This window comes from Onthophagus taurus, chromosome 2, assembly GCF_036711975.1.
Source record: "Onthophagus taurus isolate NC chromosome 2, IU_Otau_3.0, whole genome shotgun sequence".
Classification (NCBI taxonomy): domain Eukaryota; kingdom Metazoa; phylum Arthropoda; class Insecta; order Coleoptera; family Scarabaeidae; genus Onthophagus; species Onthophagus taurus.
Window position 1 is genome coordinate 22,246,833 of NC_091967.1, and position 21,057 is coordinate 22,267,889.

Genomic DNA, 21,057 nt, shown 5'->3' on the forward strand with positions numbered 1-21,057 from the left:
CTATTAAAGCCCTTCAACAGTTTTGAGGTTATATTAAATGCCAAATCTGTCAAAAGTGAAAACTAAGAAAAACATTGATTTGTATCTTTATGAATAAAATTTTTAATTAAATTAAGAACAAAACTATAATAAAAATGGCAAAGTATACAATATGAACTAAGGTAGAAGAAAATCTAATTTTGCAATATTGTTTTAAAGGGAAATGATGATTGTATTTGTGTACGATACCAAAGCTGTTGAAGATGCCGAAAACGACGGTTTTGATGGTATCGTGTATTTCCATCCGAATTGGGTACCTGAACAACAAAGAACGGCACTGTGCGGACAAGTCATCGGAACTGCACATTGCTTAAAGTCAATATTTTCTAGTCCGAGGATTATATCATTACAAACTGGAAAGTTTTTTATATCAGATTTTTCAAGATATCTTATGGTAATTAAAAATTTTGATTTTAATGAAGAGGTGTCTTAATTTTATTGTTAAAAGGTTGTGGGAACAGATAGAAATATTAACGATTGGATCTTGGAATATCGTGCAAATTTATTAAGTTCCCTTTTAAAATTTTATCATAAAGATTTCGATTTAATGTTTAATATGTGCCAAAATACCGAAGGATTTATGACAAAGTTGTATTGCGTATTGGAAGCCTACATAAATTTATTAATTTATGGTCATGGTGGGAATATTTTCCATAATATTATTTCCCTTCAATTGCCAAAGGTAAGCAAAAAAAGATTCATTTAAAAATTTCCTTTTTAATAATCTTTTTAGAGCGCTAGTTGTGTGTATTTAGAATCCGTTCAAGTATTACGATCATGTCAAAGAATTGAAACCGTTTTAGGTGGAGTACTTTTATATCACAACAAGTAAAAGAATATGATTTTTATTGTTTAAATATATGGTTTATTGTAAAAACGAGAAATTTTCAGGATTGTAGCTACACAACTAAGTACAGCAAGTGCGAAATGGTTGGTACTTACCAACCCATATCATCTCAAATCGACTGCAGAAGTTATAAAAACTAATTTTGATTTACCTATTGGTACTAAGTTATTACAGGTTTATATCAAAAACGAAGAATATGAACGGTTAAAGAAGGAAGGTGGGACATTACGAGCAGCAAAACAATATTTTGTTAATGTAAGTATTTATTAGATTAATTTTGGGCATAAAGAAATTTAACATCAAAATAATTCATGTTTAAATTGATTTAAAATTAATTCCTGAAGTTATTAATTTTCTACTAAACGCGCTTATACAGGGTGTCCCGCAACGATTGTACAATACTGCATCAGCGTATTCTCTGATCGAAAACAGACAAGAAAAGTCTAATAAACATAGGTCCGAAAATGGACCAATTTCGAGATATTCAAAGTTTTAGTTTCATAAGCTGACCTATTGTAAACATCATTAATTCTAACGATTTAGATGCAGTAATTATATGATTACCATGGTTACGATGGTTAAGATAAAGTTTAATAAATAATAAGATAATATTAAGTTAATTAATACAGTTCATTAATAATTTAACAAAACAAGTAACAAAGATTGTCGAAGAAAATCGTTCAACCAGCATAAAAACAACGAATATTTAACAAATTGGAAAAGATTCATGTCATAATAAATGTTCAATATGCGCACCATTTACTTCTAAACACAAACGGATACGTTTTCTAAATGAACTTCTAATGCGTTCAAAGATACCAGGAATTTGTTTTACTGTGTCAAATGCGTTACTAATTTTATTCTTCAAATCCTGCATATTTTGAACGTCTTCAGAATAAACAATTTGTCCCCAAAACCAAATATCTAACGGATTTAAATCTGGTGAACGAGGTGGCCACGGGACAGGACCTCCTCGGCCAATCCACTTATTGCCAAATCTGTTATTTAAGTATGCTCCAGTAGCGCGTGCATAATGTGCTGGTGCTCCATCGTGCATAAAGTAGCAATCTTCTAGAATTTGTTGAGGTAATTCATCAAATGCCTCTGTAAGGTCATTTTGTAAAAAATGTATGTAGGCATCGGCTGTCAATCTCTTTGGAAGAAAAAATGGACCTAATAACTGATCACCTATAACTTCAGCCCATACATTAACACTGAATCGCCACTGATGATGAGTTTCTAGTATTGCATGGGGATTTTCATCGCTCCAAACGTGCGCATTATGAATATTAAAAATTCCGCTTTGAGTAAATGTTGCTTCATCCGTAAATACAATGTTTATGGGAAAGTCGACGTTTACTATCTCTTCCTGTATGGCCCACCTACAAAAAGTCTCTCTTTTTTCGCCATCATTTTCTGTTAGAGCTTGAACGGTGTTGTAATGATAAGGATAAAGCAACTGCTCCCTTAAAATGCGGTGAACGGTTGTTTTGTTAATGTTTTCTTGTGCAGAAATTCTTCTAATGCTGGTTGACGCATTTTCATCGACTTTTCTCAAAACTGCTTCTTCTAATTCCACCGGCCTTGTGTAATGTCTCTTCGTGGAATGGCTGTGGGTTACGCTTCCCGTTTCTTTTAATCTGAGAAATAGTCTGCTAAAGGTGTGACTATTAGGCAATCGTCTGTTCGGGAACCTTTGCGCCTAATGACGAGCTGCTAACGACGCATTTCCATCAGCTAGTCCGTAACAATACACCATATCCGCCATCTCTTCCTTGGAGTAATTAATAGGAGCCATACTTAATAGTTGTATTAAATTAAATAGTAAAATAATAATTTCGTGAAGTATTATTATTTTTTTTTGATTAGACAACTTATCGTAATCATAGTAACGACTTAATTATTATAAATACAAATTTAAATTCATGATGTTAACAATATCAACTTATGAAACTAAATCTTTGAATATCTCGAAAATGGTCCATTTTCGGACCTATGTTTATTAGGCTTTTTTTGTTTATTTTCGATCATAGAATACGCTGATGCAGTTTTGTACAATCGTTGCGGGACACCCTGTATAGTAATAATAATCTACACAGTTATTACTATTTTTATTATAATTAATGTATTGTACTGAACTAACACTAGCACTATAACCTGCTTCAGAAACGAATTTGTAGTGTTCAAAATATACAACAATTTGGCGCTGAATAACATCTAAAACTAGAATTAACTTAACACTAAAATTAATACTATACCTAGAACTATAGAAATGACATTGGTCAAAATCATATTGGCAATGTCAATTTCAAATTGGCATTAGTCAAAATCAAATTGACAATAATCAAAATTAAAATGGCATTAGTCAATATCAAATTGGCAATAAACAATATCATATTGGCATTAATCAACAAATTTAGCACTAATCAAAAGCAAATGGGCATTAAACAAAATCAAAATGACATTAGTCCATATCATATTGGCACTTATGAATTTTAAATTGACATGGAAATAAAATTATATATCAGCATTAAATAAAATGAAATGGACAAAAACATTTTATTGACTTACAAACACAGTAGATAACAATTATATTACTTAAGAAAGTAGGTAACGTTATGTTTTAAATAACACTCTTAAAAATTTATATCTTGCATATTCAATGCAGAAGGGATAAATCGTTGGATGTGGGCAATAAACATTGCGCAATTGGCAACAGTAATCTTGTCCATATTATTATGAACGGTGTTCTCTAATTTCTGCATTCGATATTCTGTTTGAGTCAGATGATCCCGGTCAGCACCAGTCAAGATGTTATTTAGCTGTACAGCCATATCTGCTTTTAATGCAGACCACGCTTGTTCAATAGGATTAAACATAGGGCTGTACGGACTTAGTCGTAAAAGTGTATGGTGTTCAAATTCGTTTTCTGCAAAAACCTCTTCAATAGTAGAGTGGCATGGAGCATTATCAATAACTAATGCAACTCCAGTTTGGTAAAGGCCTTGCGCTCTTCTTAGGCATTGCCTCACAAATTCATTTGCTTCCGGCTTCTTGAAAGAGCCCCGACGTAGTTCGGAATGAATTAGCCCCATGTTTCCAATGCATCCTATTAGGTGAATATTCGACCCTCTGCAACCTGCAGACACTGTTGTGCAGCGAGTCCCTTTTTTTGAACGACCCTGAGTCCGCGATATGAACAAATTAAAGTTTGTCTCGTCCATGTATATGTCCAGGTATATTTTGTGCTTGAAGATCCAATAAATTTTCTACATAAATACTCCTGCTTGTTTTCGTTTGAATACTATTCGCGTTCTCTGGTTCTCTACGAGCAGTCTTCAAAGTAAACATCAATCCATTGAGATGCTGTCGAACGCATTCGTTGGAGACATTGAGTGCAAAATCTTCACGGATTTTTTCACTCAGTCCTTTAAGAGTAATTTTAGGATTTTCTTCGACTGAACGTTCCATGAATTGACGGTGCTCATCAGTTATTTTAGCTCTACGTTTACCTCCTCGCTGCTTTTCCGGTTGTTCTTGGTTGTTAATCCATCGATACGCGATTCTTTTTGGCACCTGTAGTACGTTTGCAAGATTACGCCAGTCACCATTGGCATTATACAAAGCGCAAATCTGTGTCCTCAGATTTGCAGCAGCATTTTTCTTTAAATAAGGCATCTCGTGTGAATATAATAGTTGAAATCTCGCAATAAATTACCATAAACTTGACAATAACCGATAAGTTAACAATTGTTTGACACCGATTTATACATTTATTTTTCATGCCATCTTGATACTGTTTGGTGCCAATATGATATGGACTAATGTCATTTTGATTTTGTTTAATGCCAATTTGCTTTTGATTAGTGCTAAATTTGTTGATTAATGCCAATATGATATTGACTAATGCCATTTTGATTCTGATTATTGTCAATTTGATATTGACTAATGCCATTTTAATTTTGATTATTGTCATTTTGATTCTGATTAGTGCCAATTTGAGCTTGAAAAGGTATAGAAACATTGGGGTTTAGCCATGCGTCTCTCAAGACGGACACTGCGTCAGTAGGCGTTATCCGGTAGGTCCCCGTCGCCCACAACAGGAAGGGCACAGTATTCATCCCTTTAATTATTATCTAGCCACTGAACTTACACCCCACGCTTCCGCTCCATAATCCATACATTATAGTCGGCATCACCTCCCTCAACAAGAAGTAACACCACTCTTCATCCTTCTACTCACACCTCACTCACTACCTGCGATCACAGCAATCCTTCTCATTATTCCTGCTATCTTCCATCTCGCGTACCTTACATGCTCCATGAAAAGTAACGCCGAATCTAACACTATTCCCAAATACTTCAATGCACGCATCGTTTTGATATTACCGGCGCCGGTCCTAAACACCGCTGCCCTCACTTTCTTAGCTCCAAAAAACACCCCTTTCGCATACCGCACTATTCACACATTCCTCGGCCCACTCCTTACTAGAGCTCGGATTTTTATGCAGTCAAATTATAGGAAATATGCGCATAAATATGCAAGCTTTTTATTCAAAATATGCAAAAAATATGCAAAAATATGTGGAAATATGCAAATATATACATTTCTTATAGTTGTTATCAATGTATTTCTATCACATTTTTGTATATGTTTTGCACTTTTTACATGTTGTTCTATTTATTTTCTTCCTCTCACACGTTATCTTAAAAAAGAATAATTAAAATGTTAGCCATAGATACTCTAACAGATGAAAATTTAATTCTGCGACTATAAAACAGATTCGTATTTTTCATTGTCGATTGTCTAGATACATATGTAAAAGCATATTCCAAGAAGATGGGACATCAAATTGAATACAGTTTTATTTAGTTTTAATTTAACAGTTTTCCATTTTTTTTTAACTCCTAGTGTAAAAGTCTATGAGAAATACAATTTCGGAACAAACCATTGGCAACTCCTCTGAAAACTCTAATTTTTAACTTAAATCTTTGGCTAAAACGCTACGACATAATTAAAAAAAATACTTACAACTTTGGCACAAGTTTTACAAAATAATTCCTCATTATTTAAATTTAGTTCGGGATAACTTTTTATTCACTGGGACACAAGACACGATATCACTTTAGGCATTGTTGTTATAGATTGGTAGATTAATGTTCACTCACACTGAACACAGCCACAGTAACTATGGTTGGGGATTTCCTTAAACTTAAACTCAACAGCGCTAGGGATTCCCCGCATGTTTCTGTAAATCGTTGCAAACAAAAAGGTATGTTCGCATATTTAAAAATCACGCACTCATTATATTTATTTTATTAAGCAACAAGAAACAAATCTAGTAAAATGACAAAATATGCGAAAATATGCAGTAAAAGGCCAATTTATGCAACAATCAAAAAAATTGTAAAAATATGCAAAATATGCAATTTTTTATTGTACCGTCTGCCTTATTTTTATGAAATTCGCCCAGAAACCAATTTTGAAAAAAATATTCCAGAAAATAAAGAAGATGCATTTTGCATAAAATCCGAGCCCTACTCCTTACGTATCTTCCATGCTTTCTTTCATTTTTGTCGATATTCTTAACACATTGCAAAAAATGTGAAACAGAAAGATTAAAAAAATGAAAAACCATTTAGACGCTTTGAACACAATAATATCAGTAACTCAAGACCTCCGACTAAACGATACGTACAATAATTTGAAAAATAAGTATAGCATAGAAGTAGATGTGGCTAAAAAGGAAGCAAATAGTAGATTTATTCAAAATTTTCAATTAAGGTCGCAGCCGCTTGGAAGCTTGTAAAAAAAGAATGCGGTAAAGGTGAAAATAAATCGCAAAAGCCCTTTAACTTGCAAGGGAAGTGTGGGGACTGTCCCTAATCGCTTTTGTTGCAATTTGGTACAGCGATAGTATGGCCAAAAATAAGGTTTACGTATTTTTTTATACGTGCTAATAAAGCCCTTGGAGCGAGTTACAAGTATTATCTGTTTTCAACGCTTATGGATAACTTTACTTTTTGCAATTTGATTCAGCCCTTCTCGAGTTATTCCAAATTTTCTAGAAAAATCTGCTCCAGCAGACATTTGTTCAAAAAATCAGAGAACACTCCATCATTTTTGAGATATCAATTTAGGATTCAGAACATGCTTAAGCAAAATGATGGAGTATGTTTTGGTGCCGAGAACGGCTGTCTAGATCGTTTGGTCACTTCACTATGGCACGTTAACTTTTCGAAATTTTGAAGTATCATAACTTCATATTATATATATATATATATATATATATATATATATATATACACGTTTTGAATGACTCATTCGTAAACAGCAGACAATTAGACTCTAGCAACAATTCGCCTACCACAAATTCATTTCTACTATCGAAACAGAAACAAATAAATACAACCCTTGATCAGATTACGTACTTAAAGGAAGAAGAACTGCTACAAATACTAAAAGACCTGAAAAAACCGACTACAATGGATTCTATATGGATTATCAACAAAACTCTTAATAGAAGTAATAACTTTTGTTTGTAAACTTTTAACAGACGTTTTCAATAAATATATAAAAGAAGAAAATTTTCCAGAAGATCTAAAATACGGGTGAATAATACCAATCTGGAGAGCCCAACGACCTGAATAACCACCGTCCAATCTTTGTCCTAATAATGTCAAAAATTTTGGAAATTGTTATAAAGAAGAGCTTACTTAAATATTTGACTTATGAAAGCTTATTAACGACTTACCAACACGGTTATCAACCAGGTAAATCCACAAACACGGCACTACTTAATGTATTACAAGTTATCATAAGATCATAAGGCTTCTAACCTTGTAACTCATGACATTCTTACTAAGAAATTGAGCAAATACAGATTAAGAGATAAGGCCTTTAACCTGTTAGTTTCATATCTGGATAAGCGACAACAACAAAGTCACTGGAAACGTGAAATATCGGACTGGAAGAGAGTCGAAACAGGAGTTCCGCAAGTTTCAGTTCTTGGACCGATTCTCTTTTTTGATCTACTTAAACGATCTGCCGAATTTTGTAGCATCGGATTCACTCTGTCTTTATGCGGACGATACTTCCTTCATAAACGTGGAAAATGATATTGAAAGAATTGAGGAAAAAACTAGTACAACAGTGTTAAAGGCAGAAAACCAAGTTACTCACATTTTATACGAAAACCAATAATCACGTTTCAAATCAAACGACTATGTTTCTTGGCGTGGTGTTTACGGAAACTTTGAGTTTGTCGGAGCTTAAAAAGATATTAGCAACCTAAAAAAAGTTTTCAAATAACAAAAGCAAGCGATAAGAACGCTAGTAGTCTAAAACAACATCACAGTAATTGTAGAGGTCATTTTACAACTCTAAAAACACCGACATTACCATCTTTATATATACTTACGTGTCTAGACTATATACACAAAAATAGGTATTTACTAACCATAATTGCAGAGTCTTACATACTGTTACCCCTACTGCACCAGACAAGGGGATAACATCAAACTTCCATATCACAGAATAACAAAATCACAAAAAATTTTTTACTATATATCTATAAAGTTATACAATGAATTATCACCCCATTTCAAAACATTGAATATGAATAGTTTTAAGAGACAGGTCAAGAGTCTGCTCTTAGAAAAGGAATTCTACTCCATAGATGAATGTATTGCAGCAATGAACAAACTAATGAATACCTGTTTTCTTTATTGTCATTATTACAACTCTTATTTGACGAGAATATTGTACATTTTGATGCTTATTCAATAAAATTATTGTTATTATTATAGCAGATCCAGCGCATCCCTCACTCTCGCAAATCACTCATTCATTGCACTCATTCACAATACCGGCCCTAAGCCCGGGACACTCCATTTTATCATTTTCTTTACCGCGCTGAATGCGTTTTCCAAAGCCTGAACCGTACCCCTCCCTTTCTTAAACCCGAACTGACCCTCATCCAACCTACTCTTTCTTTCCATATATGTTAGAAATCTTTCAGTTACCACTCAGTCCAAAACTTACTCGGCAGCGGAAGCCAGGCATATCGGTCTGACCCCACCATTCGATTTCGGCAACCATACCATTCAAAACTATTTCATCCGAAAACCACCCTTTTCTCAAACATCCATCAATCACCTTCCTCCTTTCTTTCTTACTCCTCTTTCTATACTTCCCTCGTAATCTTCACCTCAATCGCCTTTATTCCATTGCATCCAGGTGTCTTCCTTTCAGCCATCCCCGATAATAATAATAATAATCCAACTCCTTAATAATCTCATCCAACTGCTTTTTCCTAACTTTTTCCACCATCCTACCTCTATCATTCCTATATCTCTCTATCTATCATTTGACATTGCCGCTAATCCGCCCTTGTACCTCTGTATCATCCTCACTCTTATCCTTTGGAAAATGCTTCTGAAATGAATCTTTTAATGTCTCCTCCCTAATGTGTTCTTAAAGCCCCATCTCCACTTGCCAGAATCACTTTCTTTCTCCTCATTCCACTCACTCTCCACACTTGTTGCCATTCTTTATCTCTCACCCAACCGCTCTATTCACTGTCTTTTCGCCTTAATAATTTTCCGTTTATACTGTAGCCTCGCCTCTACATAGTGCTGTTTCATCCTAACCACACTCTGTTCCATAGCCCTCCTATTTTAATATTGTCTCCTCACACGCTTTAACTGCCTTTTTTTCTCCTATAGCTCCTGCGCCATTTCTTTAACACTTCCTCGCATACACAGCTTATCCCTTCACTCCAGCTTTGTATTTTCTCCTCTCCTCTAACATCTGCCTGGAAACCTAATCTCCTCATATATACCTGTAATACCCCATTAAAAAATTTTCAATCTACTCTTGTATAATCATACATACCCATTCCCGTTTCCATGCTCTCCTCCCTACCATACTTAACGTCGGGTCATCCAGCACATTGAAATAAAAGTTTTTACCGCCGTGATGTCAATCCAGCTTGATCCATTCTCTGAATAAAATGTGGACTCATTTCCGTCTTGGTTAAGTACCACCCACTTCATAATTTCCCCCTGCTATTCGTCATCTAATCTCCTTACGCTGGACGTCGTGCGTTAAAATCTCCTGACATGATCGTCCACGACGCTTGTCTAAAACCTTTGGAAACCCTATGCAGCGTTCTTTGGAGATCTTCTGACGGACTCGCATACACGCATTCTAGTCCAACACAATCCAATCCCGCAGTCATGCTCACTCACGCCGAAAAGGGTATACGTATAAGCGTTGTATACCCTTTTCGGCACACACATTCAACAAAACAGTCACACACTTACCGCTTCCTACTCTAATACCATCCTTCCCCTAAATATCCTCTCTCAAATATGGGTCCTCTTTCTCTTGCGACTAGTAGTGCATTAAAGGTGGCCACCCTCCCTCAACCTGTGTTAACTTGCAAATCCCTTATATCCTTTGCGTTACTCAACATACTTCCTTACTGTTCTTGATGCCTAGAGAACTAGAACTAACACTAACACTAGAACTAACGCTGTCTTAAGAGATGCACGGAACTGGAATGTTTCTACTTCTAGCACTAGGTGTAGTTTTAGTTCAATAAAAATATACAACAATCTGACGCTGAATAACAACTGAAACTGGAAATAACACTTGACCTAGAACTAGACTGTTTCGGGTTTAGCCGTTCGTCTTTGGACGCACGAGATTTAATTTACCTGTTTTGTATATACAACATTTCACAAATACTAATATTTATTAGTATTATTATTATTGCCTGTCAGCAATATTAAATGTTTGTGTCATTTAAATATTATCTTTTGAAACAACAAGCCAACAAAAGCTGGCGCTAGTGCAAAATTATAAATTGCGTTGACTGATAGTCTGTGTGCATGCTTTGAAAGGTTAATAAAAGAAAAGAATATAATTAACTTATTTTAATCTTTCTGTTTACAATTTCATCATAAAGATTTCGTTCTTCTTTTAATTTTCTATCTGTGTTTCAATAAATTTTTTCAATTTCTCAATTTTCTTGGATCCTTTGTATTTAATCCCATCGTAATAAATATTCTTCTTGTAAAATATTAAAGTTGGGGTGTGAGTTATTTCTTTGCATAATCGTTCCTCTTCGTTGCAGTCTATCACAGCCAAACTTACATTTTCCGAGGAAAATTCATCTGCTAATTTTTCCCATACAGAAGTCAATTTCTGCGAATGTTTACACCATGGTTCCGTGTAATGTACAAAAGTTGATACATTATTAATGTGTCGCGTAAAGTTATTCGCGTTTAAAATGACCACCTCACTATAACTCGGCTTAATCAATAAATTTAAATTTATAATAGTTAAAAACAAGAACTGCCACAACATTTTTTCGTATAAATTAAGTGTAAATAATTTTAAATGTTGTACTTGATACGGAATAAACTCGTCTACTCAATGTTTTGAACAACTTTTCATTCATGATTCTTATCTGTTATGGTTTGGTTTCAATTAAAACTAAACAGAACGTTGAAAATACTTGGGTTTTAAGTGCAAAGGTCATGATAATGAATTTATAAATTCTTGATGGACTTATTAATACATTATAAATCTTATTTCTTTGATTATAGAATAATTTTAAAGCAAATCCAATAAAAGAACCAGTTTTAACAAAAATGAAACGGGATCAATCATTAATTTTTACAACAGTTCCCGAGGAAGGATCAGAAGAAGTATTTAACAAAACAATTCCACAAAAATCTACATCTAAATCTGTACAAAATCGACCAAAATTTTTAAATTTAAAAATGAAAACAACCGATATAAAACAACCGGAAATCAAATCGTTAGTAACAACACCGTTTCAAGGAAATACAAGTATTTGTTCAACACCTTTAAGCGAATTAAACAAAGTTCTTCATCAAAATTTAATGTCAATATGCGTTAACACTAATAAATTAGAAAAGAATTCAAAACCCGAAGAAAAAATAGATGATTCTCTCAATTCTTTATTATCAGCAATATCCGATAACGAATTAATTCAAGAAGAAGAAAAAGAAGATTTCATCGGTTTTAAAAAATTTTCTAGTTGTAATGATTTAACAACAACTTGTGACGATGATGAAAATAAAAATTTAAAACGTTTAAGAAAAACGATAACGGATCCAACATTCCCAGTATTTTCATTTAAAGGTTTACCAATTTCGGAATATTTACATAACGATTTAATTTGTAATGGAAATTTATACAATAATAATAATATAGAAAGTAAAAATTCTGATCTCAATAATTCCGACGATGTTTGGAAATCGTTTCAAGACTTTGACTCATCATGTTTTGAAGAAAGTAAACAACCAATTAAAATAGTTAATCGTAACGATAACATTGAATTAAGAAAGTCTTTAACTTTACCGTTAAAGCCGGAGACGCAAATTGCGAATACATTAAGACCTAATAGTATATTAACACCTTTAATGTCGAAATTAAGTATTTTAGAAATGGAAGAAAAAGAAAAATCCGAAAATATTCAAAAAGCTAATCAGAAATCAACCTTAAAAAGAAGCTTTTCATTTTTTAATAATAATACGACAGACATTATTGAAAACGATGATGATTTAAAACCGGTTACGTTGTTTATTTGTGGACAACAAGATATGGTTGTTTGCTTATTTTTGGACCAAGATTCGCCGATTTCTTTAAATTTAATAAATCAAATGGTATTTTTAACTTTAAAAAATTAATACAAACTTTAATAATAAGTAATCTTATGTTTTTAGTATGAAACTTGTACGGATTCTTTGGGAAAACTTGATAAACAAATTCGGCAATGTTTGGAGGCCCACCCCGGTGGATCTCAAATTGACGCAAATGATCCTTATAGTTACTTGTGTTTAAAACGGGGTTGGGATACCGTACAAAAAATTGGAGCTTGGGATTCTTATGAATTAAGCACTGTTTCTAATATACATAGAGATTTTCTTGGGAAAAGAAATCTGACTGAAGTAACTATAAGGTAAGTACATAAACTTATTGTTTATTTTAATTAAACGTTTTTAAAATTATGTTAACATTTAACAAGAGCGTTCTTTTGTATGCAAAGAAATGCCGAATTTTCGGAGATTTTATTGTAACTTTCAAGTATATTGAATAAGTTATCTAGCTCATGAGTATGCTAAACCAAGATATTTGATTAATAAATAATAAATTTTGAAATATTAGCTGTAGAATTAAAATGGTCGATGGTACAACACATTCCTCTACAATAGTACTTTCCAAATAGTATTAAAAAGTTTCGTTAGTTGCCCTTTCAAACTTTCGTCACCATGCTTGTTAATTATATTTCCTGGACTTGGGGTTAATCCATTTTTATCTTTGTCATTTCTTCTAGTATACGCTATCTTGCTGGTTGTCAGTACTTTCACTCCTATCCATCTATTGTTGTCCCCTGTTTTATTTTTAAGTCCGTTTTAGGTACTTCCACTTGATCAGTGTTTGAATCCATGTTGGTGAATTTCACTGACCATGATATTGAGATTCTCCAAGAAGTTGTAAAGATATTGAAATGATTAGACTCAGTGTTGACGTGTAGATATGATGTAGATATAAACTTTACTTGACGATTATCAATATCAATGTCGCTACCAATAGAAAAAGAAGATGTTGCAAACGATCCACTGCCCTATTTTAGAAATAATCAACAAGATAGTCAAAAATCTAAAAATGCATTGTTTGCGTCTACTAGCACTAGTAATACCGACTATTCCGTTTAATTGGGACATCGGTTAATCGGGAGAGCCGCTTATTAGGGACAAATTCTAATTAATGTGGTCCATTTAACGTGAGACAAGCGATTATCTCGAAAACGGTTCATTTTACATAAAAATAAACGATAACATTTTTTGACCTTGACCTTATTTTCAAGATTATATGAAGGTCATGACCAATTTTTTAAATGGCACCCTATATATTTTATTGTAAAATCTGAATCTGTGGATAAAACTAAAGTAATTCAAAGATAAAAAAATTTGCTGTGTGGTTTTGCCAGTACAACGGCAAAACATCTTTTGAAAAAAATTGAAACTTCTTCAGAAACAATTAACTAACGTTTATAATCTAGCAAGAACAAATAAGATTTATGAATTTTTAAACATTTTCCTACCCGCTTCGATACATTGTCTTTAGTTCGTAATTCTTAGAATACTATTTAAGAATGCTCAACAAAAAAATCCAGAAGAGGTACATCGGGCGACCTGGCTCGTCACAAATACCTTTGGAAAGAAGTCTAAAAGGTTCCGACATTTCTCCGCCTTTGTCAGTTTGATAATAGAATAACGCATAAAAAACAAGAGTTCGTGGAACTGCTTATGTCGGCACTTTCAGAATATCGCTTTCAGAGACTTAATTGGTTGAATTGTTTTAAAATGTAACAGGTAAAACTAAATTTGCATGAAAACTGCTTGGTAACAAATTATGAACCGTTTTACATTAAGGCAAAGTGTTTGAACTAAGTGCGGCAGAAAAAGTCGAAATGATTTTTATTTATGGAGAAAGTGGCAGAAAAGTTGCTGATCGAAATACGCCTTCGAGAAATAGCTTTTACAGAGTTGTGAATGATTTCACTAACACTAGAAATGTGAAATTATGAAAAAGAACTCGGCGAGCAAACGTAAGCTAGCGTTGAGGTAAATCCTCAAGTTAGCACTCGACGACTTGCAATTGACGCTTTAACGTTTTAATTATTTAACTTTTATTTAAAATTACAATTTATTACATAAGACTTTATGAATACGGAAGCGTAACTCGAACACCAATTCAATTAATTGCTGACGCTTCATATTCGGTCATTACAGTTGTTAAGGGGAGGCTACATTTGGTAACTCCTTCCGTCTTAAAGTGAGCCAAGGATTGCGAGAGCTTCTCTCCGGGACTTGGGTTACTGAGTTTTCGCTATCCTGGACTTTTTGCCCTTTTTCCCTAGACTGAAAAGGTAGTCAATTAGCTAGCCAATTAGTTCGGTGCTAGCCATTGTTGACTTCGGTCAGTAATGTTATATATAAAAAATTAATTAAAATTCCGAAGAATGAAATTTATTGGTTCTCAACTACCGGTTTCGGAAAAAATTTCCGTCATCAGGTTGTTACTACAAAACATGAGTAAAATTTTTTTAAATTTACAAAAACATGAGAACATTATTTACCGTCAATTAATAGTGGCTGCGTGTTATAATAATTTCGGATGTTAAGATTTCCCACTTTTGAATTTCTCTCAGCATTGTTAAAATTTACAAGAAAATTGTTACGATAAACTTACACGTTAAAAATTAAAAAATCGAACAAGATCCCAAAATATCTCATTTCTACAACTGTCGAAAAGGAACTGGTATGTGCAACTTTTGGATTATTCTAAGATGGAAGATTTTCGGCAACAGGTTTAGGTGGTGAATTTACACTTATAAAAGACATAAACAAACGGTAAGAATTTATATCCGTACCTTCGTTCATTAATAATTCTTTGTTATTATTATTATATTTAGATATTTCCATTTCTTCATATAGATCTAATTTTTTAGATTTTGGAAGCTGTTTTATAAGTCTTATTGAATCTGTGTTGAACTTATGACCTGTCTCAGACGTGTGTTAAATACAGAAGATGTTTCTTTAGATATGTGTTCTTTGATTCTAATGTTGAAGTTACGTCCCGTCTGGCGTATGTATACTTTATCACAACCGCTACAATTTACTATGTATAGACCGCTCTTTTGTTTTTCTTCGATCTTTTGTTTGGAGTTGATAATTATATTGTATAGTTTTAAGTTGCTTCTGTATACTAATTTTATATCATATCTTTGTAGTATCTTTCCAATTTTGTTGAACGAATTGTGATAATTTGTTGTTAGATAGTATGCGTCATTCTTATATGCGGGATATATGTATTTCATTATATTACGTTTTTGAACCTTGTTGTAAACCTCTTGTATAAAAGCAACGTTATAACTATTATTGAGGCCCAGCTTATTATGTAATTCATTTCATTGTTGAAATTTTGGTCATTCATAGGTGTATGATGGCTCCATCTATCAAATATCTGAAAACTGCCTCTTTATGATTCTTGTTGTTGTAAGAATTTTTCGGAATGATGACATCGGTTGTGGTTGGTTTGTGGTATATATTAAAATCTATTTTCTTAAGGTTGATGTTTTTTAGTAAAACTAAGTCTAGAAAATGAATAGCATTATTAGATTCTTTCTCAATTGTAAACTTTAATTCACTAATGTTGTTTAAAATGTTGTAAATAGCTATAATGTTTGACTTTGGGCCTTCATGTATTATTAAGATGTCATCAACGTATCGTCCATAGTATTTGATGTTTTTAGTGAACATATTATACTTTTCTGAATAATTGTTTTTCTATTGAATCTACATATATGTCGACCAATAACCCTGATAATGAAGATCCCATGGGCAGACCATTGTTCATTTTATAAGTTTTATTGTTAAAAGTAAAAAAGTTTTGTGTTATTATCTGTTCCAACATTAATTGTATGTTTTTGATGTCATGTTCTGTAAGAAATTCTAGCTCTGAATATTTATTTAGGAGGAGATGCTTAGTTATACTGAGTGTTTCTGTAATTGGTACATTCGAGTATAGATTTTTTATGTCAAACAATATTAATTGGGTTTTATTATTAATTTCGATATCTTTAATGTCATTTATTAATTGTTGGGAGTTCTTTATTGAATATTTTGATTTGAATTTAAAACTATTTTGAATTATGTTGTGAATAGCTTTTCCGATGTTTTGTGTTGGTGTGTTAATATACTAATTATGGGTCTAATTGATCTGTCCGGTTTATGTAGTTTGATTAGACTGTACATTAGTGGCGATTGCGGATTCATATTATTTATTTTGTTTACATTTATGTTAAACTTACAAAGATTCTTGCATCATTCATTGTTGTCAATTAGAGATTCTTCATGTGGATGTTTTCCAGTTGCCAAGGTGATTTTTCTTCTGGTATGGTGGACAAATTTACAGCGGCTAAATGGAATTTCTCCTGTTGAGTTGCCTTGAAACAGTATGCATTCCGATTCGGTGGGATGTATACTTTCTTCCTGTAGTCGAGATGTTTTCTTATGAGTACACATTGATATGGAAAGGTGTCGCAGTATTTCATAGTACTTGTAGCTTGACATAGATATTCTACGCGTTGGAATTCTTTACATTTGGTAACGGTTGTAAAGTACTCATCTTTATTTTAGCTAGGTACGGTTGGGGGATGTTGAGAATAAGGTAATGGGATTATTGTTTAATAGGTAATGGAATTGTTGTATTATCTGTAACAATGACTTGTTTCTTTGTATCAAGCGAAGTTCCTAATTTTATTAATAGATCGAAACCAAAAAAACCATCCAATGTACGTGAAAAATCAAAGCATACAAATAAATGATATTCCGGTGATTTAAAGATGTTAGGAAGCGGTGCGTAAACCGCGCTTCTTGTTTTTTCAACTCCGTGAGGTGTTCTTATATTAAATTCCTGAGTTTCGCATGCGTAAACCCACTTAATTTCGTCATACAACTTTGAATTGATAAGAGAACATTCTGCTCCAATTCAAATTTTTCAAGAATAGATGAAGTTTTCAGTAGATGCTATTGTTGAAGTATTTAACAGTTGACGACGAAAGCAATGATGATGTTGATGATTTTCAACATATTCCCGAATAAGTAAGCAAAAAAATGTATAGTTACAAGGTTATTTTATGCAAGAATACACTTTTTGCCCATTTTATTAAAACATTTTAGAAAATTGGTTTTTGTTTTAATTTATGCGTACCTTTATTGGAACAATCGTTTAATTGGAATAAAATGTGTCGATCCCGATGTGTCCCAATTAAGCGGAATCGACTGTATAATAATTCAACCAAAATTAAAACCTCAAAATCAATATACATAGGTTATTTTTTAATGTAATAATTTTGTCACATGTCACGTTATTATAAAATTTTATTTTCCAACTAAAGACCAAAAAAATGTGTTTAACAAATTATGTTTTAAAACTATCAATTATATTCGCAATCATTTTCATTGTGACTGTTTTAATAAATCTCATAATTTACATTATAATATTACAAGATTGTTATACCCGTGGTAGTGTGATTAATGTAGGAGTTCACGGGGCCATTTTAATATCTTGCATGCCGTTGGTATTTGGCTTAATCTTAAGCATTTATATTCTTCTTATTCCCGGATTAATGGGTTTGATATTTGCAATTATTAATAATATTACTTGGTTACTCGTTTATACGAAATACTACGAGTCTCATGGTAGGAATGTAGTTTTAAATCAAGCTCTCGCCAAAGATAACAAGTACTATTTAGTGCATGGAATAGAATTGGTTTTTGCCGTTGTACTTTTTCTAGCAATCTTAGCGTGTTATTTACAAGACCGCACGAAATCGCGACGTATTGAAAGTGATATTGATGATACTTATTTTTATACGTATAAAAGATATGGTATTATGGGATTCATTCAAATAAAAATAAGGTGTTATATTAAAAAATTTTGATTTTAGAGGGGATATTTACATAGTTTATGGAAATAATTCTGGATCCACCGAAATTTATTATAACCAAGCAACATCGGCTAATGCAGGTCTACCAACACCGGCAGATCAAATGAGTATTGTTTCATTAAAAGCCAAAAGAAGATTAGAAAGGGATCACGCCATTGTACTACATTAAATCATCAAAAAAAGTTTTTGTTTTTATATTAGCCCTTTAACTCACAATTTTAAAGAATTAAATTTATTTGGTAGATTATAATTTGGACGTCTCGGGAGTTTTTCGAGAATTTCATAAACATTGAAGATGTGTTTAAAGGGTTAAAATAATATATTGCTATTCGAGTACTTAGAAGTTAAATAGTGCGTTAGTTATTTATTGTATTTTTGTTTAAATTGATTGATATTTTAGTCGAAGAAGTACTTTAAAACTGTATGGTATTGTAGTTACATTTCAAAACGTACTCAATAGATATTATTATTTACTGTGTTTAGAGTTGATGTTGAAAAAATAGTTTATGAGTTTTATTAGAAAGTTTTCTGTTTCCGTTTTTTATTTTGGAATTGTTAGAATCTAGTCCGTCGAAAATTTGTATGTGATATTTATGTTAACGTAAACGTCACGATAGAAAAAAATGTTCTCTCTGTGTGATATATAACATTCCATTCATTTAAAATAAATGTTTACAAACTCATTACAATATTTCGTTTTATTGTATAATAAATATAAATTCCGTTTCTATGATTACAAACATTTTTCTGCACGTATTTTGATATCGAATTTATCTCAACACCTTTTAGATGAAATTTATTTAACAAATATAAATTAAATACGTCAATGATAACTTATCGTATCATTTGTTACAACTGATCGATTATATTTTGTGATTTGTACAAACAAAAATTTTATTTTTTATCCATTTCAATGCAAATCCTTGAAAAGTGATGTAATGTTTTGTTTGTTATTTTTTTTTTGTTAACAAAACAATTATTAATATTGATATTAATCTTTTAATAATTACATGATTGCGTATTTGGTTCAGTAATTACATCCAATTGTTGATGAAAAATAAAAAGATAAGAACTTTAAAGTGTTCAAAAATTATTTATATTAATTAAAGAGACCCATACTGATTTTATTAACAAATTTTGCAGTATTAAAGGTTTTTTCTCAGATTTTCATTTCCATCCGGAAATTGATTGTCATCTCACGTTGCGGGTTCTTTAATATTTTTATTGATGACATTAGTTCTAAACTTCACTGTAATTACCATCTATATGCCAATCAGTTGTTGATCTACACTCATCTTCAGCCACTTAACAATTTATCTGGGAAGTCGCATCATCATTTCATGTTTGCAACTGTCGAGATTAACAGATTTTAAGGAATCTTTGATAATATTTGGATTCTTTATAGATCGTACATTACCTTGGTCATTACAAATTGCTAATTTTTTAAGTGGATTTACCATTGTTTTTGAGCTTAACCGGGCTTAACGGTTAATTGAAGATGTTTAGAAAATAATGTTTAGCATTTTATACCAATATTCATAAAAATATACAATACATATAGTCAAACCCTCTTCCACCCACTTCACACCTTCGGCTTCTCGCTGCAACCACCGCCCTCTCACAAAATCTGTCACCGGTCTGCCACCATTATGTATGTATTTGGTTTTTTGTAACTTATGAACCTTATGCCATTGTCATTACACTCTTGTTACAAGATTTGCAAAGGGAATATGAAGATATACTTTGATTTTATGCCTTTGGCATTCTCATAATACGTGTCCTTTTCCAGTTTCTTTTTTTTCGCGGTTGGGGCGTGACAATTAATAATAATAATAATATTTATTAACCCCATATTATACACTGCAAAAAGAAGGGTAATACAAAAAAAATCAATTGATCAAAGGAAAGTATATAGACTAATAATAATACTAATAAATAATAAATGGAGTTAAAGAGGGCCAAGTTAATTAGCGAAAACGCAAACTGTTTTTCATTAGCCCTTGAAAGTCTTAAATGAAATTACATCCAAAACCCATCCCAGCACCAACCCCACCTGCAACGCCAATTCAAAGATTTGAAGGTTTTATAAAATTCGTGATATGCCTAATGATTGCCCGCTTCCTGCTACTGTCTCCGCAGTAGGAATTCTACCGCACATTCTCCAGCTTTATAGTAAGTGGGATATTGTTATAAATGCTAGGCACACAATAGGAATAGGTCTCTGTATGTGTAACAAAACGAAAATGGTTTAAGCATTGCACAGCAAAATCGACAAAAAACCAGTTCATGATCAGAGATCTCAGGATGAAGAACCCCAGAGTCCAATACTGTAGAAGAATCAGACACCACAATAACATCAATAGTCTTCATCGAACTATCAGTAATTCGGGTAGGCTCACCTATTAATTGAGTTATATCAAGTGTTTGAAACATATTCAACAATCTTGCAACATAATTGTTGCTAGTATCAAGAACATCAATATTAATATCCCCCAAACTGAAAACATAATCAAACCTGAACCGCATTTCCAACAATTGGCCTTCAAAATCAGTCCTATAAACACAGCCGATCGCGTACGTTTTTGATTTAATGTGTACAGATAATCAAATTTT

The 21,057-nt window shown here is 32.6% G+C and overlaps 1 protein-coding gene across 1 annotated transcript; it reads left to right on the forward strand.

Moving 5' to 3' along the window:
• Window positions 1–24: 24 nt before the first annotated feature.
• Window positions 25–19,133, forward strand: LOC111413404 (Hermansky-Pudlak syndrome 4 protein). The gene is made up of 8 exons (XM_023044360.2): window positions 25–142; window positions 199–433; window positions 488–721; window positions 773–867; window positions 931–1,141; window positions 11,504–12,589; window positions 12,650–12,885; window positions 18,445–19,133. Exons 1-8 carry the CDS (start codon window positions 135–137, stop codon window positions 18,611–18,613), a joined length of 2,274 nt encoding a protein of 757 aa, XP_022900128.2. The 5' UTR covers window positions 25–134; the 3' UTR covers window positions 18,614–19,133.
• The last annotated feature ends 1,924 nt before the right edge of the window (window positions 19,134–21,057 follow it).

Coding starts and splice junctions, on each gene's coding strand:
- LOC111413404 (XM_023044360.2), top strand. Junction 868..930: donor GTACTTTTATATCACAACAA/GTAAAAGAATAT, acceptor AGAAATTTTCAG/GATTGTAGCTACACAACTAA. Junction 12,886..18,444: donor CTGACTGAAGTAACTATAAG/GTAAGTACATAA, acceptor TTTTGATTTTAG/AGGGGATATTTACATAGTTT.